The 26,261-nt window shown below is 39.4% G+C and overlaps 1 protein-coding gene across 1 annotated transcript in view; it reads right to left on the reverse strand.

Moving 5' to 3' along the window:
- The window catches only part of Cplane1 (ciliogenesis and planar polarity effector complex subunit 1), a 98,354-nt gene that overhangs the window by 69,406 nt on the left and 2,687 nt on the right, over nucleotides 1-26,261 (reverse strand). Inside the window, exons 2-17 of the mRNA XM_059276716.1 lie at nucleotides 24,232-24,360; nucleotides 21,564-21,699; nucleotides 21,342-21,461; nucleotides 20,264-20,496; nucleotides 18,550-18,656; nucleotides 16,944-17,100; nucleotides 16,363-16,466; nucleotides 14,938-15,120; nucleotides 12,162-12,411; nucleotides 11,844-11,996; nucleotides 10,946-11,694; nucleotides 9,761-9,969; nucleotides 9,489-9,569; nucleotides 5,444-5,608; nucleotides 2,885-3,058; nucleotides 841-1,069 (exon numbers count right to left, since the gene is read on the reverse strand). Coding sequence (XP_059132699.1) covers nucleotides 841-1,069; nucleotides 2,885-3,058; nucleotides 5,444-5,608; nucleotides 9,489-9,569; nucleotides 9,761-9,969; nucleotides 10,946-11,694; nucleotides 11,844-11,996; nucleotides 12,162-12,411; nucleotides 14,938-15,120; nucleotides 16,363-16,466; nucleotides 16,944-17,100; nucleotides 18,550-18,656; nucleotides 20,264-20,496; nucleotides 21,342-21,461; nucleotides 21,564-21,699; nucleotides 24,232-24,312 — 3,131 coding nt within the window. The 5' untranslated portion in view covers nucleotides 24,313-24,360. The remainder of the gene's footprint in view (nucleotides 1-840; nucleotides 1,070-2,884; nucleotides 3,059-5,443; nucleotides 5,609-9,488; nucleotides 9,570-9,760; nucleotides 9,970-10,945; nucleotides 11,695-11,843; nucleotides 11,997-12,161; nucleotides 12,412-14,937; nucleotides 15,121-16,362; nucleotides 16,467-16,943; nucleotides 17,101-18,549; nucleotides 18,657-20,263; nucleotides 20,497-21,341; nucleotides 21,462-21,563; nucleotides 21,700-24,231; nucleotides 24,361-26,261) is intronic.

Below are 26,261 nucleotides of genomic sequence, written 5' to 3' on the forward strand. Positions count from 1 at the left end.
CCCCGCCACCGAGGTCCTGCAGGCCCACAATCCCGGCACTCAGAGGCGGAAGCAGAAGACAGTGAGTCTGGGACCAGCCTACATTACACAGCAGGATCCTGTCCAGAAAGGAGGGGGTGGGAAACTGCAAGGCAGGAGTGGAGAGACAGGGAAGTGTAAGGGGAGACAAGAAAGTAAAAGAAAGGGCAGGAAGGGGAAGAAAACACAACGTCCAAATCCCACGTGGAATAGATGCCTCGACTCTCTAATTACCTTTTCAGGATATTACTAACCTAAATATGCTAGGTAAGTGCGTCAGCAAAAATCAGTAAGCCGCTGAGCATTGTCCAACACAGTAATCAGAAAGAGTATTTGCTTTTGCTTTATTTATTTATTTATTTTTTTTTTGCTTTTACTTTAAAGTGAGAATTCAACTCCCTGGGGTCACCAGCCACATTTCCAAACTTCAACAGTTACTGTAGCTAGGGACTATCACACTATGCAGCAGGGACAAAAACATTAGAAAGAAGTCTGGTCCTATCAGACAATGCAGAAGGAAGGATTCTACATATGTAAGTATCAACAAGAAGATAATGTAAAACACTAAGATGCTATGATTGTGCAATACTTGAAGCTTGTCCAGAAATCCATACCTTGGGCTGGTGGGATAGCTTAGCAGGTAAAAGCACCTGCTGCCAAGTCTGATGACCTGACTTCAATCCCTGGAACACATATGGTAGAAGGAGAGAAATGACTCCCACAACTTGTCCTCTGACCTCCACATAGGCACTATGATATGTATGCACTCAAACGCACGCACATAAATTAGAAAGTAAGTAAGTAAACTTTAAGAATTCATACCTCACAAAATTGCGATTATGTTTACTGAAAACTTGGAAGGCCACACCAATGGAAACAGATGTCTTCCAGTCTCCAAGTTTATGTGCCAACCACACAGCCTCTGGAATCAGGCCACCAATAAATAACAATTCGAGAGCATATTCAACTGTCCATACATTTGAGAGATTCTGATCTCTAACAAAACTGGCCACCTTAGAGTGTTGTAGAGGAATAAGTCGTAGGGAATGCTCTGTGAGTGAATTAGAGAAAATGATATCACAATTGCATACATATACTCCAACTCATGCCTCCTTACCTAAATTTCTTTAGTTATTATCTTCCAAAACAACAATAAAGAAACATACAGAATGAAATAAAATACCCTCTAGAACAGTTTTGTTAAGACTAAAATATGTGCTTCCTTAAATGTGTTATGGATAAAATACGAACATTCTTAAAAAATGAAGAAACACAGCAGAAATAGAATAAGTGCATTACACAAAATAAAGGAGAATACTGTGAGTTAGATAAAATGTACATACGTATGTACCAGATCAGGGGCTTCAGAGATGGCTCAGTGCTTAAGAGCACAGGCTACTCTACCAGATCAGGGTTCATGAGCAGCACCATGACCAGCAGCCCACAATCATCTGTAACTCCAGTTCCAAGGGACCTAATGTCCTCATCTGATCTCCCTGGGCACTGTGCTCACACCCACATACCACACACAAATATACACATGTACGTAATTAAAAATAAAATACTTCTTTTAAAAAATGTATTCAGAACTATTCAGAAATATGTTCCTATTTTTCATAGCAGATTATGAAATCTGAAAGACAGATTTATCTCATTTTACATTATCCATAGAGCCAAAAAATTTTTTTTAATTTTAGAAAATATTCAAAACATATTAGTTTTCATCTAAAAAAAAGAAAGAAAAAAGGACTGGGGTCTGGGGAGAGTGTTTAGTCAATAAAGTGCTTGCATTACAGACATGAAGACCTCAGTTTGAGCTCCAGAACCCACATTAAAAGAAGGCAGGTGCCGGGCAGTGGTGGCGCACGCCTTTAATCCCAGCACTCGGGAGGCAGAGCCAGGTGGATCTCTGTGAGTTCGAGGCCAGCCTGGACTACCAAGTGAGCTCCAGGAAAGGCGCAAAGCTACACAGAGAAACCCTGTCTCGAAAAACCAATAAATAAATAAATAAATAAATTTTTAAAAAGGGAGGCATGCTTGTGTGTGCTTGTAATCTCTGGACTGAGACAGCATAGATACAATGAACCTGAGTTGTGGGGCCACCAATCCAGTCTATTTGGTGAGAGACCCTGTCCCAACTCAAAAACAAACAAAAGAAAAAAATGGGTAAAGCCAGGCAGTGGTGGCACATGCCTTTAATCCCAGCACTCGGGAGGCAGAGGCAGGCAGATCTCTGTGAGTTCGAGGCCAGCCTGATCTATAGAGCAAGATCCAGGACAGGCACAAAGCTACACAGAGAAACCCTGTCTCAAAAAACCAAAAAAAAAAAAGAAAAGAAAAAAAAATGGGCAGCTAGTGCCTGAGGAATGACATCTGAGGCCTTCTCTGGCCTCTGCACATACATGAATGTGCGCACACCTGCACGCACACACATACACACACTAGAGGGCTGACGGCCAGGTACGCACATGTCACTCAGTACTTGGGAAACAGAGGCAGGAGGATCTAAAGGTATCCAAGGCCATGCTTGGCTACACAGTGAGCTTAAGGCCTACACGGCACATGAACGCTTGTCTCAAAAAGCAAGAACAGAAAAGGGGTTGATAGAGCATTTGCCAAGCATGCATGAGGCGCTGGCATCAACACCTCCTACTGTCAGAATTAATTAATTAAAGAAACTAGGCAGGAAAGACGAAAGGAAGATAGGTAAGTTAATCTCAGCTAGTCGAGAGGTTAAAACAAGTAACAATGTTCGGCAACAGAGGCAGGCTTGAGTAAAGCTTAGAACAGTGCAGTTCCCATAAGATACTGACTTTCGACAGCATGTGTAAAGGCACGGCGGAAAAGTATTTGTTTACCATATTACCTGTTTTAATATGAAGTGGCGGGAGAACATTCACACTGTGAGGCGGGAGAATGCAGAGCGGTTCATTGGTGAAATAGGCAGCCATGAAACGGGCCATGCACTGGACAACTCTGACCGCTGCCTCGGGATGCACATTTCCAGTCACTGCAAGCTCACAATGAGACTTCTCAGAACCTAAGGAATGGAGCAGACGACCAGGAGAGTCTCAACAAACCATAAAAAAGTAAAATTACTTGAGACAACCCCCACTCTCAGGCCCATCCAGTGCCACATGGAGCGCAAACCAACCAGTTTTCACCGCCCCCCTCAGAACTGTCCCACATGCTAGGCCCATCCACTGTCACATCCTAGTGCGTTCCTGGCCCAGCTGGAGCTGCTGTGCACCATCCCACTCCTTTTCAATGTAGTGCTGGTGGTAGGTAGACTGGTACAGAGCACAGCTGCCTTTCAATACAGTGCTTGAAGCCATAGCTAGAGCATTAAGACAAGAGAAGGAAAGTAAAGGGGCACTGATAAGAAAAGAAGCCAAATTATCCCTATTTGTAGAAGATAATATGATAATATATATAAAAAAATACCAAAAATTTCACCAGGAAACTTCTAGAAACAAACAATATGTACAGCCAAGTGGCAGAAAACACACACACAAAATCAACAGTATATAAAAAGCAGTGGCCTTTTATATACTGATTACAATACAGCAGTCATGGATGCACTCACACAATAACCTCAAAAAAACATCAACAAATACATAGGAATAAACCTAACCAAGGAGGTAAAGGAACCGAGACAAGCACTAGAAGATGGAAAGATCTCCCATGTTCATGGATGAGTAGACTACTGTAAAAATGACAACCCTGTCAAAATCAATTTACAGACTCAAGACAATCCCAATCAAAATATTCATAATGCTCTTTACAGAATTAAGAAAAAAAGCACTAAAATTCATATAGACACACAAAAGAGCTCAGATAGCCAAGAAATCCTGAGCAAAAACAATGCTGGAGGGATTACCATGTCAGATTTCAAGCTGTATTACAGTATTATAGTAATAAAAACAACACAAAGAAGATAAGTAGATCAACAGAGCAGGATAGAAGACCCAAGCCTAAGTACATACTATTAGAACCATCCAATATTTGACAGAGATGGCAAACATACAACTTGAAGAAGGACATCAGCTTCAGTAAGTGGTGTGTCCTGCTTAGTTTTTTGCTGGCTTAACACAAGCTAGAGTTATTAGGAAGAGGAACCTCAGTTAAGAAAATGCATCCATCAGACTGCCTGTGGGCATCTCTGTGGGGACATTTTCAAGGCTAATGTTTGATGGAGGAGGACCCAAGCCAACTATAGAAGGCAGGAAGTCCTGGGTGGTAAAAGAAAGGACAATGAGCAAGCCAGTAAGAAGCACTCCTCTAGGGTCTCTGCTTCAGTTTCTGCCTTTAGTTTCTGCCCTCTTTTCCCTTCATGGTGGAGTGCAAGCTGTATGTAAAGTGAAATAAACCCTTTCCTCCACAAGTTTCTTTTGGCCAGTGTTTTGGAAGTTGGTGTGTTTGTAGGGTTACTTTTTAATTAGTTTGAGACAGGGTCTCTTGGCTGTCCGGGAACTCACTCTGTAGACCAGGCTGGCCTTGAACTCAGAGATCCGCCTGCCTCTGGCTCCAGAATGCTGGGATTTTTGGTGAGTGTTTTATCATAGCAATGGAAAGCAAACTAAGACAATGATGCTGGGAAACTGGATGTTCACATGTAGAAAAATGAGATTAAACCCCTATCTATCACCCTGCTCAATAACCAGCTCAACTGGCTAAAAGACCTCAATGTAAAACCCGAAACTGCTAGAAGAAAACACAGGCAGTCCTCTACAGGATACAGGTGAGGGAAGGACTCTCTGAAGACAATTCCACTCTCTCCGGAACTAAAGCAAACAGCTGACAAGCAGGATCTCATAAAACCGAGAAGCTTCTGTACAGCAAAGGAAACAATCAAGGCAGTGAGGAAGAGGCCCACAAAGCGGGGGACAACCTCTGCAAGGAGTTAGGGAGCCAGTGGACATACACTGACTCCTCTCGGGAAGTAACCTGAATGAGTTCTTGGATAAATCTCAAAGAACAGCTGTGCTCTACTCCATTGAGAAGCTGACGGTCCAAAATCCACATAGAATAACAGTCACTGCAAAGGCAGGGCAATTTTTATGTATAAACTATTTTTTCTATACCCATAAGTAAAAATTAACACTATGAAGCCAGTGGGATGGCACATGCCTATAATCCCAGCACTCACGAGGCTCAGGCTGGTTACATGGGCTGGTTACATGGGTACCAAGGAAGTCAGAGAGAAACACAGCAAGACCCTGTTTCAAAACAAAGAAAGAAGCCAGGTGGTGGTGGTGGTGGTACACATCTTTAATCCCAGCACTTGGGAGCCAGAGGCAGGCGATCTTTGTGAGTTCGAGGCCAGGCCACGATAGATGGATGGATGGATAGATAGATAGAATGATTAGATAGACAGACAGACAGGGAAAGAGGGAGAGAGTATACTGAATTTTAAAAAGTCTACCTGAGCAATCTTTACGTTCTTTCACAGGTAACTGGGACCAGCTGAGTATCTCTCTTACTAGGTGATCACATAATCCTTGGGCGTCGTTCAAATTGTAGCGGTAGAGGTGGCAGTACAGGAGAGAGAGATAGTACCGTAACTGAAGAAAGCATGTCCTTCTTCCTCCTAAACAGAAACAGTTAAACTGACAAGCAGGGTACCAAGGGAGTGCTCTCTGGCTAGTGCTATGTGCACAGAAGTATGGTGACTGTGAAAATTCACTGTTAGGTAATCACGACATATAAGTTTTTTTTGCATCTGTTTTATACTTCAGTAAAGGATTTACTTAAAAAACAGGGCAGCAATTGGGCATGGTGGTACATGCCTTTAATTCTAGTACCGAGAGGCAGATTCAGGAGGATTTCTCAGTTTGAGGCCACCTTGTCTACAGAGAGAGTTCTAGGCTAGACAGGGCAACAAAGTGAGATCAGATCTCAATAATAATAATAATAATAATAATAATAATAATAATAAATGAAAACAAGTCAACAATACTAGGTTCTTCCATTCTAAGTTCTCTTGTTTTCTTTCGAGAGGCCCTAAGATGATAGCTGTTTCCTAAAGAAATCGAATTCTCACCATCAGAGCACAGAGGTCTTCTGCTATTTCTATCTCATGTTTCTAAGCGAAAGAATTCCATTTTATTTGGGATTACTACAATATGTCCTCATGTGAACCAAGACCTAATATTGTGCAAATATGACAGAATGCCTGCTTGCAGAAGTTACCTCAGCTAGGCAGTGCACCTTTTCCCATTCTTTTCCCCTTTCCCTCATCATGGGCCAATCATATAAATGTGATGGCTAGAACACAGGCCCACAAAATAGCCTGAATTTTAATAGGGCAGAAAAGCTAAAGGAGCCTGAGTCCTCATAAGTGTGCACAGAAACACCACATCAGCTGAGTCTGCCAACCTCTAGTCCACTCCTAAGGCACTTGCTTTGAAGCTACTGATACTATGAGTGTCCATTACAGAAGCCACATCCAAGCCCACAGTGGGCTCATTAAGGAAACTGTTTTCATCTAAAACTTCCTAATTCATTGAATTCCTCTCCTTTATCCAGTTAACCAGGTCTCAAAATAGAGACTTACATTAAACTTTTCTCCCAAACTTACAGAATCACAATTTCCATTGACCAAACTTGTTATGTATCTGTTAAAGATGAACTACATTCCATTATCACTGATGTGGCACTGGTTCAGTCTCTTCATCTGAGTGATGATCTTGCTCCTGTGTACAACTCACACCCCTCCAACCACACGTGTATCAAAGTGACCTTCCTAAATGAACTATAAAGGTATTCCTGGTGTATAACAGGGTTATTTCCCAGTACACCCATCATAAATAGAAACGATCATAAATCAAAAAAGCATTTATGTAAGCTACAAAGATAGATCAGCATTAAAGAGCAGTTGCTGCTCTTGCAAAGGACCTTGGATGGGTTCCTATTACCCACATGGAGGCTCACAACCCTCTGTAACTCCAGTTCCAGGGGATCAAACACCTTCTTCTGACCTCCATAAGTATCAGGCATATACATGGCACATACACAGCATATATGCAAAAGACTCATACACATAAAATAAAACTAAATAAATCTTTTAAAAAGGCAATTATAAACCTAACCTACCAAACACCACAGGATACCATGGAGTGGAATATCAGTTGTTACCCTTGTGCTCATACAGAAGACTAGAAGCTGACACTCACTGCTGCTCTTCAGGATTGCATACTGTGGTGGTTTGAATAGGTATGGCCCCCAGACTCATGTGTTTGAATGCTTGGCCCATAAAGAGTGGCATTATTAAGAGGTGTGGTCTTACTGGAGTAGGTGTGGCCTTGTTGGAGGAAGTGTGTCACTGTGAGGGCAGGCTTAGAGGTCTCATATGCTCAGGTTATGCCTAGTGTGATACACAGTCTCCTTCTGCTGCCTGAGGATCAAGAACTCTCAGCTCCTTCTCCAGTACCATGTTCGCCTGCACACCATCATGTCCCACCACAATGATCATGGACTAAACCTCTGAACTGTAAGCCAGCCCCAATTAAATGTTTTCCTTTATAAGAGTTGCCATGGTCATGGTTTCCCTTCACAGCAATAAAACCCCAACTAAGACACATACTTCACATAGCATAACTTCTAGCTCAGGGAAAAAACTGAATACACATGGCTTTCATGCCATCACAAAATTTAAAAGTTTAAGCTAAACTATCATAAATCAAGGACCTTCTGTATTTATTTGAACAGTCTTTTCCTTACAAAATGTGTCTTGGGACAGTAAGATAGCTCTATGGGCAAAGCTGCTTGCCACCAAGCCTGACAACCTGAGTTTGAGCCCCAGTTCCCTCCCACATGGTGAAGGGAGAGGACTGACTCCTACAGGTCATTCTCTGACCTCCACAGGTATGCTGTAGCAAATGTGTATCCCTCCACACAAATAAACAAATGTAATTTTAAAAACTGGCTATAATCCCAGCACTCAGGAGGCAGAGGTAGGCACATCTCTGAGTTCAAGGCCAGCCTGGTCTACATAGTAAGTTCCAGGCCAGCCAGAGCTAAAAGTGAGACCAGGTTTTTTAAAAGAATCTTACCTGATTCTTCTTCTCGTCACTCCATACAAGACCTTCCTTCACTACTGTTCCCTGCCACCATTATTGGCCTACCAATAATACTGCACATGTAAATCACAAATTTGCACTTTGCCAAATTCTTACACTTTCTCAGGCTTTTGGTTTCTCTAGACACCTTTTGATGCAGGGATAAAGGTGTGACTTAGCTGACAGAATGTACTTAGGATCTAAATTCGTGAAGAATGTCCATCCTCTGTTAAACTGTCCTATCAGCTTTGTTTGTTTCTTTTTCAAGACAGAGTTTCTCTGTGTAGCTCTGGCTGTGTAGAACAGGCTGGCCTTGAACTCACAGAGATCCACCTGCCTCTGCCTCCCAAGTGCTGGGATCAAAGGCGTGCGCCACTACCACCCAGCTCTGTCCTGCTGGTTTCACTGTTGAATTTCAAGTCAACTTTACACACCAGCCTCTCCAGGGTTCCCTGGAGCTGGTCCCATCCTTCAGGCTTAGACTATGGGAGTGCTCTTCTTGTGTTCCCTAGCCCAAACAAGTGACTGTAACAAAAGGTAACCTTTTGGTATCTCTAGTGCCTGGTGCAGAGTTGGGGGCTAGCAAGCACTGAGAGAACACTAAGGAGATGAAAGAGGGAAGTGTGCAAAGCTAACAAGTCAGAAAAGAAACGTCAAGCCTGGCGCTCTGACCGGGCAGTAACTACACTCAGGCAGGCCTGGAGTTGCCAGATGGGAACTTCATCATCTCCATCACACCTTCAAGTCCTTATATCGTCAAAGACATTATCAGTCCTGTGTCATTACAAACCCATGCCAACTTAACTCCAATTCTCTGTTCAACCTGAAACTCTCTAATCTTTTAAAGGCCAAGTAGCATAACCTGGTTCTCTTAATGTCCATGGTTCACTCAATGTCTGTAGCAAAGTGTCAGAACATTTGATGTACAATTTCCCATTTAGATATCTGTGGTCCTTTAAAAGGGAAAAACATGTTTAGGACATAAATTTCATTTCTTATCCATTAACATTCAACTGCAGGTTTTATCATTACACACGGTGGGGGTGGGGTGGGCAGGAAACTTAACTAGAGAGCACTGAAAAGATTTTAAAAATCAAGAACAATTTAAAAGACAGTACAGTATTTCTGGAAGTCAAGTTCCCTACAATCTGTATCTTACTTGAATAGTAAGATAGTGTGACTACTCTGAACTTTTTTTTTTTTTTTTTTTGTGGTTTTCCGAGACAGGGTTTCTCTGTGTAGCTTTGCGCCTTTCCTGGATCTCACTCTGTAGCCCAGGCTGGCCTCGAACTCAAGGAGATCTGCCTGCCTCTGCTTCCCAAGTGCTGGGATTAAAGGTGTGAGCCACCATTGCCTGACCTAATTTATGTTCTTACCAATACAGTATTACTTTTTTTAAACGTCCCTTACCTTTCTCTTGGGTTTCCTGTAGAGCCTTCTTCCACAGACGAACTGATTTTTCATATGAGCCTAATAGAAAACACTCTTCACCTAAGGATGATTTTATCCAACAATTAGTTACAGTTGATTACATAACTTTTAGATGTTTATTTTAAAAATCAGCAGATACATCTCCAGCCTGAGATTATTCTGAAAATCAAGCAAGTGCCACTCATTTTGAAAAACCAAAGTTAACCATTTCGCATATCTAAGGAGTCAGAAACTGTCTGTGAGATACTGACCATTGGTAGGTTTAAGTTCTAAGGCTTGATGCAAGCTGCCCCCAGCCATCTGCAGGTTAGTCTGTAGATGACATAACAGATTCTTGACAAAAGAGATTTCATGTGTTGCATTTTCAGGTAACTGTCTGTCACTGTCAGGAATTCTTCGGCTTAACTGTGCTTGGTACCATAAAGTTTTTCTGTATAATAATCTCCAAAGAGCAATCAATCTGTACACAAAATTAGACAATTGTCAAAACCAAATTTCATGAGTAACGAGAACAAGTTTAGCTCCTTTCATAGGCAATGCTTTGCTTCATTTCTTCACAGATGCAATAGAACATACTGACCAAGGTAATGATCATAGTCCAGTGGCAAATGCATACAATAAGGACCACAAGATTTTTACAAATGTTTTATGAACCTGTATACATTTTTCATTATATACTTAACTTATATTGTATACTTTCAAGATCATTATGGCTGCCCAAGACAAAAAAAAAATGTGTGCTTTTTAATCTTTGGGGAAAAAAACTGAAACAATTTTTTAATTGACAAAATTTATATAGAGATCCTGGAGAGATGCCTCGGGGGTTAAGAGCACTTGTTGCTCTTCCAGAGAACTTGAGTTTACGTCTCAGCACCCACACCGGGCAGCTCACAACTGCATGCAACTTCAGCTCCAGAGGATCCAATGCCCTCTTCTGGCTTCCATGGGCACCCACATACACACACACATATGCCAGGCGGTGGTAGCTCATGCCTTTAATCCCAGCACTCAGGAGGCAGAGCTAGGTGGATCTCTGTGAGTTCAAGGCCAGCCTGGTCTACAGAGTGAGTTCCAGGACAGGCTCCAAAGCTACACAGAGAAACCCTGTCTTGAAAAACCAAAAAAAGAAAGAAAGAAAAACACACACACACATACATACACATAATTAAAACAAAAAAATAAATGTTTAAAAATCATAAAGATACACAAGGAATAATCTGATATTCTGAAGCAGGTACTTAAGTATTTTTAAAGTAACATATTTTAATGCTGGGATCCAATGGTTACAAAGTTTCCTTGTGGAATGAAAAACTATTCTGGGATTAGTACTAACAGTTTGAAACCGTATAAATATACTAAAAACTACCAAATTATACACTTCTTACTACAGCATAAGAAATTCAGTGGTGTTTTAATAATAAAATTAGTATTCATACCTGTGACTTGGCTTTTGAACAAGATTTGTAACTTGAGGATAAATATTTAAAGACGAGTCCCAGGACCAACTTTCCTTAGCAGCTTGAAAAATAGGTACCATCAATGAGTCCAGCTCAGCTGTTCCGCTTTCACCAGCTGACGCTGAAACAGTCTCAGGCTGAAGACTGCAGATGCCATTTAAACAGTCAGCGACCATTCGGAGCACAGAAAGGCAGGCTAACAGCATCTCAGAGAAGAATCCACTTTTTTGTTGCTCAGTCAGTAAAAGCTTCACAGTATTTGAGGTCAGCTTTATCAAATGGCCCATATCTTGTCCGTATCTTATATCCCAATAGTAGACTGATAAACACTGATGGAAAAGTTGAAAGATACAAAGTACCCACGCATTATGCTTCAGACTCTTACTTAAACACAGGTCATACTTAGGCAAAGGACATTTCGTAAACTGAAGAATATAGAAAAAGTGAGTGATGCAAAGCACTGTGTAATTTAACATTAAGTTTTTTTCCGTTACATTTTTTGAAATTCCTATAGTCCAAGCTGCAAGCAGTTTTTTCTGGATACAGTGCAGTTCTGCAGTGGTTCTGTCTGTCTCCCTGGAATCATCCTCTGCATGAACTGTATCAAACATCGATGCAAATTCTAATCTTCCTTCCCTGACAGTGTCAAACAGTAGATCTTTTCTTTGGTTACAAAAAGGAAGTGAGTTGTTTGAAAATTGTTCATTAGCTTCTTCTCCTTCGAAATCCTAAATACAAGGGGGGAAATTATATTTAATACCATTGAAGCCTTATGCATAGGATCACTGTGTTGTTCTCAAAGTTCTATTTCCTTCAACAACAAACAACAACAAAAATCAATGAATTTCTTAGACTAAAGTCAGTGTGTAATCAGTACCTGGAAATCTGTAGTTTCATTTAACTTCACTGTTTCTTCTACCTGCAGAAATCTGGGGACAGTGCCATGTTCTGACCCCTCCTTTCCTTGACGCTTTAACAGGCTAGACCGTAAGGAATCCAGTGATCTCAAGTTCAGCCCTTTGTCCTTTGGCTACAGAAAAAAAGACAGATGATTTCCAAGCGCAAAAATTTATCTGTAATTCTAAGGCAATTAAAACTTCCAGTGTCAAAAAGACTACTATTACTGTCGATATAGTTTTAACTTTGAAAGGAGCAGGAAGGCACTTTTTACCACAGATACCAAAAGGCACTGTACCTTGCATAGCATCATACTTTGATATGCTTTCTCAAGCCTCTGGGTTGAATCAAGTAGCAACGACCTCATGAGCGCTGTTGGAGACTGGTTATCAAGAAACCGAAGGGTTGTAACCATATATCCATCAGAAATAATAAGGTAGGGTAGCCGTGAGTGTGCTTTTATAGAAAACCTCTGTCTCAGAGGGTCACTGTCAGAAGCTGATGAATCTACAGAATTATTTGGATCTTGAAATGTAAACTGCTGTGGTCTAGCAAACAAACACGAAGAGCCAAGAATCAGCAAGAGAAGGATCTTAAAGGAAGTAATCATATTATTCAAAATAAAAGGCAAAAAAATCACATAGAACAATGAGACAGCAAGCAGATGAAACACATGAAAATACTAAATTTGTATATTTGACTTCTAGGAAATATAACAGTGACCAAAATACATGTCTTTACATGTTTCCAAATGTTTTCCTTAATTTTGTGGCAATGAGCTCTTGTTTTTTAACTATATGCAACTTATTTAAGAATTATGGCATCTTACTATTATTATTAAAGGGTTAAGTAGCTGGCTTTCCTTCTAAAATATGTAAATAGAGGTACAGAATTACAAGAATTACAATTAGTACAATTGTTATTAAGGAGGAAAAAAAAGAAATAGGACATTTGGAGAATATACTGGTGTGTGACATTTTATGAGTTTAAAATTAGATGAGTCTCTCACATAAATATATGTATCTGTTATAATTCTATAATGGACTCTGATTATACAATATAGCTGCTTATTACATTTAATGTTTTATAAATATAAAAGGAGATATTAATATATGTAATTTTTTTAGACTAGAGAACTATTAAAATACAGGTTGGGAGACCTAGTGATAAAGCCCTCGCCTACCGTGTGCAAGGCCCTGAGTTTGAGCTCTAGTACTGTACAAAAACAAGTTAGGATGCCTAAGATCTCAAATACAGATTGTTTTCATTAGCTAAATGTCCTGCTCTAATAGATTAATTAGAGAAATGTACGGAAGCATTAGAACAGTGATGTCTGAAAGACACTGAAAGGAAACTGATGCTGGGATGTCCTTGATTATGTTAGCAAACTAACAATGCCTAACTTTTAGTGACAGGCAAATGCTATTAGAAAACTGTCATTTCCTGCAGTAAAAGTATTTTCTTTTACTCTTTTTAGCCTAAAGGTTAATTTTTTTTTTATTTTATGTGTATGGAGTTTTGCCTGTATGAATGTCAGTGCATGAGATGCCCATGGAAGCCAGATTAAGGGTTGTCCACTGAACTCAGTGAGTAAAAGCACTTGCCACACAAGCCTGACATGTTAAGGTGGAAGGAGAGAATTGCTTCCACATGTACACTGTGGCATACCTGTGCCCACGTACATATCATAACCACACACATACCTATATATGAAATATTAAAATAAAATTAAAATTTTAAAAAAAGCTAAAAAAATAAACACATTTTATGTAATTTATCATATGTTGAAAGAAAATAACATATTACTATTATTATAAATGCAATATGAGTATCTTTAATATTTAGAAGACAATACCCTAAGATGTTAATTGTTATCTCTAAGTATAAGGATTGTGAGAATCATGTTTATACTATTTAATAATGTGTCGTGATTTTAAAATTTTATTTTTTCAAATAATGAATATCTACTAGAAAAAAGCCATCAATTTGAAAAGCCTTTAAATAGTAACTTTAAAGGAGAATGTGAGGAAATTCCAGTAAATACAAATTAAGGACCCAAGTTCCAGCCTCAGCACCCACATGGAGGTTCACGACTCTGTGTGTAATTCCAGTCCCAGAGAATTTAACACCCTCATCTGGCCTCCTTGGGCACTGAATGTACAAAGTTCAGACATAATGCAGGCAAAATACCCATGCACATAAAATAAAAAGTAAAGGTTAAAAAAAAACCAAACCTACAACTTTCACTGCAGGAATTGATAGTTTTCTCCTAGCATTAATCTGTCAATAAAAATTAAGCATTCCTTTTTTGGCTAAACATAATCAAGGATGTATCCATGTCAGTTTACTTTCTATAGACTGATAAATTTCAAAAGTCATCTCCAGTTTTTCTATTAAAAAATAGCTCTTAGGGCTGGAGAGACAACTCAGCAGTAAAGAACTTTTACAGCTCCACCAGAAGACTAGAGTTTGGTTCCCAGCAACATGTCCTCAGTCACAACCACCACCTTTTTCTTCACTCCCTCAATCCTATAAAACAATTACTGTCATGCTCATTTCACAAGAAAGAAACTGAGGCTTAAAGAACAATTTATTCATGTACACAACTAGGAAATAGGAAAACTAGTACTTGAAACTTGATTTGTCTGACTACAGGATCAAATTGCTACCTTCTTTCACAACTAAAATCCAAATATGGCTAAACTCTTCAGTCTATTACTAACAGCTTTTGTTCTTTAATATGTTAATTTTGAGTTACTAAGTTATCTCAGTGCTACACTTTTAAAATAATGTGTCATGTTTTATTATCTTTTATAGTAAAGTTAAATTTTCAGTACTATTAAATATTTAAATAACTTTATACTTACATAGTCACAATGTCAAATTTTCACCAGGATTAAGCCACAAAAAGAAATAGGAAGAAAACTATAAATAATTAGGAACAGATAAGAAACAGATATTGACATGACAGAAAGAAAAAAAAATTGGGGATGAAATTGTTTTTGTAAAAATACATAATAAAATTAATCACAAAGAAAATAAGTTATGTAAACAAAACAATTCAAATGTCTCACCTATATGTTATTAGTGGATGAAGAGGAATAAATTCAGCTGGCCCAAATTCTATAGAGCAACCAAGTGTAACTAATGTTAGCAATTCACCTAGACAGGTCAATAAAACCAGGGAGCCACGTTTTAATACACAAGCCAGAAAAAGACTGTCATGTGTCCAGCTGATGTCACCTACCCAGTATGACCTAGAAAGAGCAAATGATAGTTTTAGAAAGGACTGAATAGTACGCTGTCACATAAATTTTGTTAATTTTACTTTGTAGAAAAAAAAAGGCATATATCTACTCCAACAATATTCTAATTAGAAATTATAAGCAATTCAGAAATGAAAATATTCCTCAAAGTTGAGCCAATTAGTCAGTCACCTTTTCTTTTCTTTTCTTTTCCTTTTTTTTCCCCCGAGACAGGGTCTCTGTGTATCCCTGGCTGTCCTGGAACTTACTTTGTAGGCCAGGCTGGCCTTGAATTCAGAGATCAGCCTGATTGCCTTCCAAGTGCTGGGATTACACCCAGCTTCACTCATCTTTTGATCAGAATGAACTGTAATCTCTGGAGCCTATAACCAAGGCTGATGACAGGTTCTCAGACGTGCCTATCTACTCAGCAGCTCATTAGTAGTCCCACTCATCAGCACACCGCCTCTTCCCAAAGCTGTTCCTTACTCCTTCCTATTACTGCTCCCTGGCAGCATCAATGTATCACCAGAACAAAAAGCAGCTCCCCTCCCATCTGCCAATGGGACACATAAGTCAAAGGGACCACTGAGCTGAGACCAGCGCTGCTCTAGGAAAGAGAAGTAGCTAGATGACCTGACCACTCTGGAAATTCAGAGAAAGGCACAGAAAGTGTTCAGAAACAAAGAGGTTAGGAGCACAAGAGAAAAATCTTTGTACTCCAATCTAGTACAGATTTTTTCTTTTTATTTTTTGGAGACAAGATCTCTGGCTGTCCTGGAACTTGCTTTGTTCAAAAGTCCCAGAGGTTCCCCTGCCTCTGCCTCTGGAGTGCTGGGATTAAAGGTGTGCGCCACCACACCTAACTTGTACACATCTTATAGGTGATGTGTTATCTAAAACCCACTATGAATGTCATGTTTAAAAATCTGTGAATACCCCAGCCTTCCTGAATGAATGATGATCTTTCCTCCACTTCTCATCTTACCCTCCCTAACGAAGCCTTGTACTGCTCTACCTGCTCACAATTCCATTCCTAAGAAGATAGGAAAAACAATGAAAAAGAAAATATATTTGTATATTTTCTACTCTACCCTTCCTTTAAAAGTATTTGATGCTTGCTTTATACAAGGCAACTTTTAAAATTTACCAAGTACAAAGGTAAGTCACATTCTTTATCTAAATGATATTTATGGAATTAGTAGAGCTTCAAACTTCAAAAACCCTCCAAGAAATAAGCACATGTGTTCTTACCTAGTAAGTGTAGCTGGGACCATAGGATTCTTATTACTACATCCTTTAAGGCCACCACAGAGAGTAACGAAATTCAGTGTGTTTATAAACAATACCTGAGTTGCCTAGAAGGGAGAAAATATGACATTATCTTCCGTGTGTATTACTACTGGAGGCTGAGAGCGCTGTCATTATACTAGCAAAGTTAGTAGTCTTTCTACGCCAGGCAGTCCTGACAACCCTTCCTTTTAGCTGCTCCGAGCAGCCTTACACTTAGAATCCGCTTGCTCCCCGCCCTGCCAACAGCTGCGATACCCTCCTTTTCTCCTATTCTTTCACTTTTTACTTCGTTTTCTTGTGTTTGAGACAGGCTTTTGATATGTAGCCCAGGCTGGCCTTGAACTCAAATCCTCCTGCCCCAGTCTGCTGAGTGCTGGGATTACAGGCATTTGCCACCAAGATAAGCTTTTTAATTTTACAGTTCTTCAGAACAACTTTTGAAAATTATGACAGCTGATTTATATAACTTTACCAAACCACAATGGACTGAAAACATCACTTTAAAGAACAGAAAGCAGTAAGGACAGATGCTAGTTACTGACCTTTGGGTCTTTCTGATTAAGAGTTACTGCCAGGGCAAGGCCATCTCTTGAGAAGGCAGAGAGCAGAGCTCCTCTTGACTTCACTGACTCACACTTAGGAGTCAGACTACTCAGGAAACATTCCTGTTGTGCCCAGTGAACACGGAACGGCAATGACCTAAGAAAGTAATGAAATTAATGAAAGCAAGCTTCCACAGGGTTTCTCTGTGGAGCCCTGGCTGTCCTGGATCTCGCTCTCTAGACCAGGCTGGCCTCAAACTCAGAGATCTGCCTGCCTCTGCCTCTGCCTCCTGAGTGCTGGGATTAAAGGAGTGAGCCACAACTGCCCAGCAAGGTTTAATGATTTTATTTACTTATTTATTTCTGATGTATGTGTATCTGTTTTTGAGACAAGGTCTCAATATATGACTTAGACTGGCCTTGAACTCCTGAACTCAAGTGAGCCTCTTCCTGAGCCTCCTAAGTAACAAGACTACAGGCACACATGAGCATGTCAAGTTCATATAGTAAGTTTGAAGTTGATATGTAGTTAATAACAAAAAATACAAGGGTCTACCTAAACTTCAGTAGATGTACATATACATATGATCAGTGACAGTTCAGTAACTGTCAGTAAATCTAGATCAGTATTGGAGTTTTCTAAGAACAGCTATGTTCCCTAATCAAACATAAACATGCGTGTTTCAACTAAATATTTAAACATTTTTACATGACAGCAAACTTATTACTGGAATCATAAACATAGGGGAGGGGAATGAGTGAGGACAATAGGGATATGAATATGATCAAATAAAATGTCACAAATAAAATTTTATTTTTATGCAATTAATGTATATTAATAAAAAAACTGAGAAAAAAAGTAGGGGAAACAGAACTCTTTAGGTTATGCCAATTTCCTACATTTGTTCTGAGGGATAATTAAACAGGTGTATATATTTATCAACCTTCTTATAAACTTATGTTTTACTCATTTTACTTTATGTAAATAACAAAGTATTGTTAACATAAAGAATTCATAAAGTCACATTACTTTCCTAAATCTTACTTAGGTATTATAATCTTTTAATATATTTTGCTCTATTTTATGGAGCTTAGAATACAAACTATTTTACTATTAAAGAAACCAACAAACAAAGAAAAAACACTTTAGGATAGGCCTGGTGGCTCCAGCAATTGGGATGCAGAGACAAGAGGATCTCTTGAGTCCAAGACTAGCATGATCACAGAGTTCCAGGATAGCCAGAGCTACATAGTGAGACCTTGTCCAAAAACACAAAACAAAACAGTTGAGCATTTTGAAGGTACAACAGTAAATCCAAATATTTTTGCCCCCTTTAAAATTCAATTCATTTCAAAGTAATTACTGTTACAGCATCAAGACAAATATACCACAAACTATGCTATCTCTTACATGCTCTCCCTTCTGGGAAAGAAATAAAAACAAGAGAAACTTTCTGGATTAAATATTTAAAAGGTGGAAGGAAAGATCTACAAAGCTTTACAAACTGAAACGAAGACCTAAAGATCTTAAATCCATGCTGGTCAATGACAAAATGGCAATGCTTGTTTGAAAGGAGAAAATAAAAGAAGGAAATATTTACCTCACCTTACAGATGTAAACACATTCTCATACCACTGAAGGGCCAGAAATGTTAACTTCAAGCATTCTCCAGAATAAAAAGTAAAAGAACACAGGCAGCAGTCGCCAAATAACTGCAGATAAATTTAATAGTTTAGTATAAAATTAATCTGAAAATAAACTGATATATGAAAATATGTCTCATATAAATAAAAAATATTGGGACCCGGCTTCTATTTCATTCTTAATAGTAAGTTAAAGGCCAAGCAATTTTTTTCTTTGCCAGATACAAGGCCCAAATGGAAAATCAGCCTGAGGACACAGAAGAGGTCTTTTGGGGCTGGGGAGAAAACCCAGGGCCTGAGCATCTTGTTTACACTTGAGTCCAGCAAGGGCACCAAAGCAGGGGAGTCTGTCCTGGTGTTCCTGCAGCACCGCGGGTAACTGCTGACCATATTACCAGTATTATAACTGATAATCTAGGACAAAAGGGGCTGCAGAGACGACTCAGCAGTTAAGAGCACTGGCTGCTCTTCCAGAAGTCCTGAGTTCAATTCCCAGCACCCACATGGTGGCTCAAACCCCTCTGTAGTTGGATCTGATGTCCTCTTCTGGCTTAAGTCGTACAGGCAGATAGAACACTCATATACATAAAATAAATAAATCTTTGAAAAAATATATAAGATAATAAAAGTACTATCAAAGTGATTCAAAAAGAATAAAATTCCCAACATGTATTTAATGTCTGAGGATATAGAAATGCTTATTACTCCAGTTTGACTATAATATATAAATATATAGAAGTACTATATGCCATCTCATAAATATGTTCGAATATTAATTTAAAAAAATATACTGCCATTTACTGTTGCTAGGAAGGTTCCTGTAAAATTATTCTCTTCTTTTGTAGTTTTATATTATTTATATTAGAGTATCACCTTACTGGGAAGGACCAATAAAATTTCAAAATGCCATTTTGGGGGGCAGTTTCGAGATAGGGTTTCTCTGTGTAACAGCCCTGGCTGTCCTAGAACTCGCTTTGTAGACTAGGCTGGCCTTGAACTCACAGAGATCCACCTGACTCTGCATCCCAAGTGCTGGGACTAAAGGGCCTTTTGTTTGTTTGTTTGTTTGTTTGTTTGTTTTAAAGAGGTCAGGCTGGTCTGAACTGATCATCTTGCCTCTATTTCCATAGTGCTGAAATTGGCATATACCACCAAGCCTAAATTCAAAATACAATTTCTAACAAAAGTGGATTGGGTAACAGATGAAAATTCATACACAGAGCTATATGAAGCTATTTAAAATTTTTATTTAAACAATGGCTCTATTATATTTTGAGAATGAATGACTTATGGAAAGCCACCAGTTCTTAACTTATAGAACATGCACACATTTTATTTTAACTTGGTAGTTTAAGACAAGCCTAGAGCTCATTATGCAACCCAGGCTGGCCTTGAACTCTGGTTAGTCCTTGCACAACTGCCTCCCAAATGCTTGGATGCAGGTATGTACTACCACTGTCCACCACCATGCTCACTACAAGTCATATTATACTAAGGGAAAGTCGGTTTTAATTTGAAAGCATTTTTAAAATCATCTTTTCCAAACAGTAGTTTCAGAACTACTCTGACTAGTGACAAACAGGTTTGCAATTATACCCCTGACTAAATAGCTTTCAGATAGGGACAGGTCTTAAAGCCTAAGAGTCCTACTCCACTGTGTCTCATTTGGATTTTACCTCATTTTTGACAAAAACAGCATCCACTACAGCTTCTTTGTCTTTAGTGGAAGGCAATAAAACTGCTTCTTCGGGTATGATTTGGGACCACTGACCCACCAATGGGAGGCTTTTAGAAGATAGGATATTCTTCATTTCCAAACATTCCCACAGAAGTATGAAGCCAGAAGATGTAATAAGCAGAACTCTTTTCCCATTTTCAGCTACATACAAGTACAGTCTTGAAGAGTTTGCTAATTAACACAGAACAAAAGAGAAAAATGAAACTTCCAAAATCTTAATTTTTCATGAAAGCACCTAATTTTCTTTTACTTTTTGGCTTTTATGAAATAAGGTCTCATTCTGTAGCTCAGGCTGGCTTTGAACTCACTGGGATCCTCCTACTTCAGTACCCCAAATGCTTGCCTGAGTGCTGGGATTAAAGGTGTGGGCCACCATGCCCACCATTAATAATGATTAATAAAGGGATTGAACCAAGTGCATTGTCCAGGCTAGGCAAGTGCTCTAACACTGAGACTCACTCCTGGCATCCTTTTCACTTTTTTTTTTTTTTTTTTTTTTTGGTTTTTCGAGACAGGGTTTCTCTGTGTAGCTTTGCGCCTTTCCTGGGACTCACTTGGTAGCCCAGGCTGGCCTCGAACTCACAGAGATCCGCCTGGCTCTGCCTCCCGAGTGCTGGGATTAAAGGCATGCGCCACCACCGCCCGGCCCTTTTCACTTTTTATTTTGAGACAGGGTCTCACTAAGCCGCTCAAGCTGACCTTCAGCTCAATCTGCAGTCCAAGCAACACTTCTGGTCCTCCTGCCTTGGTCTCCTGCACTGTTTGGATTACAGACTGGCACCACAAAACCTAAACTGTTACTGTAACATTAGGAACCTGTTGTCATAGCAATGACAGGCATGCCAGGTTTTCTCCTTCAAGTTAAATGAAGTGCAAAAAAGCACCAACCAATTTCCAGAATAAATATTATATAGACAGAAACAATATGCATACACACACGGAGATACATTATCAAAATAGTAATATGGAAACATTTCAGTCTTTTTCCAGTCAAACAAAATTTAAAACATCCCTACCCACTGTCGCTTTAATAACTTCTTTAGGCTTTTCAGTCACTTGTATCGTTTTCAAACAATCTTGATCTTTGTTCCACAGGAAAAGCTCTCCTGTAGTGAGGACCCCAGACAGCCACACATCTGTTCAAAAGTGAAATGCAAATTTTAACACACTATCACCAACTTTTTGTTCTTGAGAAATCATAGCAAGTGAGCCTTTTGAATGTATCAGCAGTACTTAACCATTACTGGATGTTGCCAGAAAATAGACATCCTTCAATAAAGGCTGCAGACTAGGAATTTTCTTCTTTGTTCTTCCTGACAGCAAATTAATCTCATTTATGCATTTCTCATCCAAAAGAAAAACAGCTTCATTCTCCTAAGAGAAAAACACATGTGAAGGACTTAGGTGGTTCCAAAAGTTAATTAATCTTGTCTACATAAATTGTCTAGAAAGGAAAACAAAATAACATTTAAGAACAAGAATAAGGCCGGGCGGTGGTGGCGCACGCCTTTAATCCCAGCACTCGGGAGGCAGAGCCAGGCGGATCTCTGTGAGTTCGAGGCCAGCCTGGGCTACCAAGTGAGTTCCAGGAAAGGCGCAAAGCTACACAGAGAAACCCTGTCTCGAAAAACCAAAAAAAAAAAAAAAAAAAGAACAAGAATAATTCATACCACAAATCTAAAGTTAACATTAAACCCATAACCTAAACACTTTCTATCTGTTTTAAATAACACTTGGGCTCAGGGATAGAATGCTTGTCTAGCAATGAGGTCCTGATTCTGTATCTATATATTCCACATCTAGCACTATGAAAACAGGAAATAATAATAAAATGCCCCTTGTTCAAGTTACAGGGTAAGACGATCTAATGGCTGCATTTAAAGCTCTTTAAAGGCTAACAACTCTAGGGTCATCTGCCAATTCAGCAAGCCAAAATTATTTAATCCTATGCATGTGAGCATCTGTATGGACAAGCTTTTTGTTTGGTTTGGGTTTTTCAAGATAGGGTTTCTCTGTGTTGCCCTGGCTGTCCTGGAATTTGCTCTGTAGACCAGGCTGACCTCAAACTCAGAGATCCGCCTGCCTCTGTCTCCCAAGTTCTGGGATTAAGGCATGCACCACTACCGGCCTGGCTGGACAAGTTTTTATACTGTTTGATTAGATTAAAATGAATATGGCTTTGGAAATCCATAAGCTCATGACTCAGACAGATCACTTTTCTTTTTCTTTTTTTGGTCTAGAAAAATTAAGATATTTTAGATGAAGTCTGTGGGGCCAGCAGTAGCAACGACACCTCAGAACCTGCTAAAAATACCAATTACCAAGGCTAGAGAGATGGCTCAGTACTTAAAAGCACTGGCTGCTCTTCCTGAGGTCCTGATTCAATCTGCAGCACCCACACGGTAGCTCACAACTGTCTGTAACTGTAGTCTCATGGAATTTTCATGGAATCTGATACCCTCTTTTGGTATATAAGCAGACATGCATGCAAGCAAAACACTCATATACATAAAATATATAAGCAATGTTTTGAAACATTCTAAACCCTAAAAAAGAAAAACAAAAAAAATGTAAGTTGCCCAGCCTAGACTTACTGAGCCTGAAGTGCTATGGGACTCAGCAATCTGTTTTGTATTATTATTTTAGTTAGTGTACAATGTATGGGTTTCATTATGATATTTTCAAACATACTTATCACACGTATTTTGCTCATATTGGCCCTTAGCCTCCCTTGTCCTTTTCTACCTCCAAGAACTCCCCTTTCTGTATTATTCATGTATACACATACATATACAGTCTAGCTGGAACATGAAAAACACACCATATCTGTCTTCCCCCTCTTCCCATTGCCTGGTTCTGTCCTGTCCACCTCCCACTGGACCCCTTCCTCCTCCCACACAGGCTCTTTCTACTTTCACATCCTATACATACTTATTTTTAAATGCAGACTTTTTAGTTTGAGAAAAAACATGCGGCATCTGTCCTTCTGTGTCAGGCTTCTTTTGTTTAACAGAATGACCTCTAGTTTCACACACTATCCTTCAAAATTTTTTCATTAGGGTTGAATAAATTGCACCTGTCCAGATGATTCTGACGAGTGCAAAAGTTGAAAACTCCTGGGCTGGAGGATGGCTCAGTGGTTAAGAGTACTTGCTACTCTTCCAGGAGACCTGGGTTCGATTTCCAGCACCCATGTGGCAGCTCACAACTCTATGAAATTCCAGTTCCAGGGGATATGACACCCTCTTCTGGCCATGCATGTAGTGTACTTACATACATGAAAGGAAAACATTCATACACAGAAGATAAAATATTGGGAAAAAAAAAACAAAACAAACAGTGGAGAACTCCTGTTACAGAGAAGTTAATGGCAGAATCTCACTGAAAATTTGAGTCTTTATGTCAACAATCATTATAAATTAAAGGGGGCTTATGTAGGTTTGCCCACTCTGAGGTGTGAATGCTATATCATATATTATGAATGACATTCCTGGATTATTAATGCCTTACGGCCCACCTCTCCTGTTCCAGCTCTGAGGATACTTTAAAGACACAATATGAGAAAACACTCCACTGTTTTGGTAGAACAAGTGTAGGAAATTCAATACTCCCTTTAAATATGATATGAAGGAAAAAATTGAAAGCAAAAGCTTTTACCTAGACAGATGACTCAATTTTCTGTAAATGCTAACTTGTACGTTATAATTTCTCACACACACACACACACACACACACACACACACCCCTTTTCAGGGGATAGGTGATCTTCTGAATATGATGTGTTATTTTGGGGACATTTTCTGGGGAGGAGGGTTAAGGACACAGAATATTCCTACATCTTACAGGAAAAACACACATTTAACATATGCAAAACCATTACTTATATAAATAAATAAATAAACTCACTTGACCCAACCAGGAAACTCTGGGCCAGGGTTTTTTCTGCTTGATACTTGTTGATGTCAAAACTTCTAACCTTATCTCCATGCTTGTTGAGATACCAACGACCAATTAAGCACAGCCAGACACAAGATCCTGTGAATAATAACAGTAATAATAAATAGCCCATAATATGTACAGAGACTGTTAGTTACTTTTCTCGACACTGTGACAAAATACTGGATGGAAACCACCTGAGGAAGGGAGACAAGATCTGCTGTGGCTCAGTTTCAGAAAGCCAACTCCAGCTGGTTGGCCACATTCATCGGGCACAATACCACGGCTACAGGACCACAGGGAAGAGGAGAGTCTTCCCCACACAGGAGGATGCAGACAAATTTCTAAATGATCTTAATAGATTAAAAAAAAAAACAAAACACGGAGCCAAATACAGGGGTGAAAGCCTCAGAGGGAGTAGGGGCAGTGGAACAGATACAACCTGCAAAGCTACACCCCCAGTGACCTATGTCCTCTAACTAGACCAAAGTCCTGAAGTTTCCAGAACTTTCCAAAATAGCATCACAAGCTGGGGACAAAGTAGTCAAGAAAATGAGTCTGTAGGAGACATTTGAAATCCAAATGGTAACGCTGAACATTTAATTTAGAACTTCAAGAATTTTGTACTTTTTTTTTCAATAGCTCATAATAATTCTCCTTTTCAGATAAGACATTTCATACTATATTGCATCCACATTTTGAACAAAAGCAAACGCATTTGCTTTCTTTTTTTCTTTTTTCTTTTTGTAAAGATTTATTTATTATGCATACAGTGTTCTGCCTGCATGTATCCCTGCAGATTGGAAGAGGGCACAAGATTTCATTACAGATGGTTGTGAACCACCATGTGGTTGCTGGGAATTGAACTCACGACCTCTGGAAGAACAGACAGTGTTCTTAACCTCTGAGCCATCTCTCCAACCCCGCATTTGCTTTCTTAACACATTACTTCTCAGACAATGACTTATAAAGTAGGTAGGATACTGATGATCACATTTCTGTATGATTTGCATTTCTCAGTGTAGCTGACTGTATTTTAGTAAAGAAGGTCAAACGTCCAGTCTTGTGCTCGTATTCTGACTTTGCTATTATTGCTCTGCCTCTTCCTCTAACATTAAGGTAGATTGTGGGGTCACTTTAGCCAACAAAGTACAAGGGAAGTGATGTTATAGATTTTCAAGGCTAAATCACGAAAGGTGAGAAAATAATCTCTGGAGTAATTATTTATAAAATTCCTACCACCAGGTAAGCAAACTGTCTAGCTCATCTAAAACGAAAGCCTAGCCAGGCCTGTTGGAATATGTATGAAGTCCAGGGACTCCAGAGGCTGAAGCTGTGCCACAGAGTGAATTCAAGGCCAGCTTGAGCAAGGGAGTGAGACCCTGTCTCAAAATGAGAAGGAAAAAGAGCACTGGGACACAGTTCAGAGCTAGAGCACTTGTTTGGCATGTGAGGGGCTCCCAGTTCAATGTCCAGCACCACAAATGAATAAACAGCCTACAGACAGCACAGAACAAGAGGTGCATGGCAAGTACCCACACTAGTTGTGGGGACACCTGTGGCAGAGACCAAGGACAGTCTAGTGTGAGTGCAGAGTCAGAACCCAGTCAGCGTGGAGGGAAAGCATAATCTTGGCAGAATAGCCTGTTACTGGAAAATCTGTGGGAGGATGATCACTCAGCTGGACAGTCCAGCTGAGAGTATACTGGAACCCAAGCAGAAGGCACAGAAATCACTCTGAAAGGGAATCTCACTGACCAAATTAAGAACACCATGCACATTAAATTATAAATTTATAAATTTATTATAAATTATATTAATATATATTAGTATAAATTATACTAATGGATTAAAATCTATGAATCAAAGCAGGATACTGAATCCTTACTATGAATAGAGCATTTGATAAAAAGTGGTGAGATTGACATGGTGTCAGGCAGAATCTATTTAATCCAGGGACAAAAATGAACACTATCAGAAATGTGACAAATGCAAGTCAC

This window comes from Peromyscus eremicus, chromosome 11, assembly GCF_949786415.1.
Source record: "Peromyscus eremicus chromosome 11, PerEre_H2_v1, whole genome shotgun sequence".
In the NCBI taxonomy this organism is placed as follows: domain Eukaryota; kingdom Metazoa; phylum Chordata; class Mammalia; order Rodentia; family Cricetidae; genus Peromyscus; species Peromyscus eremicus.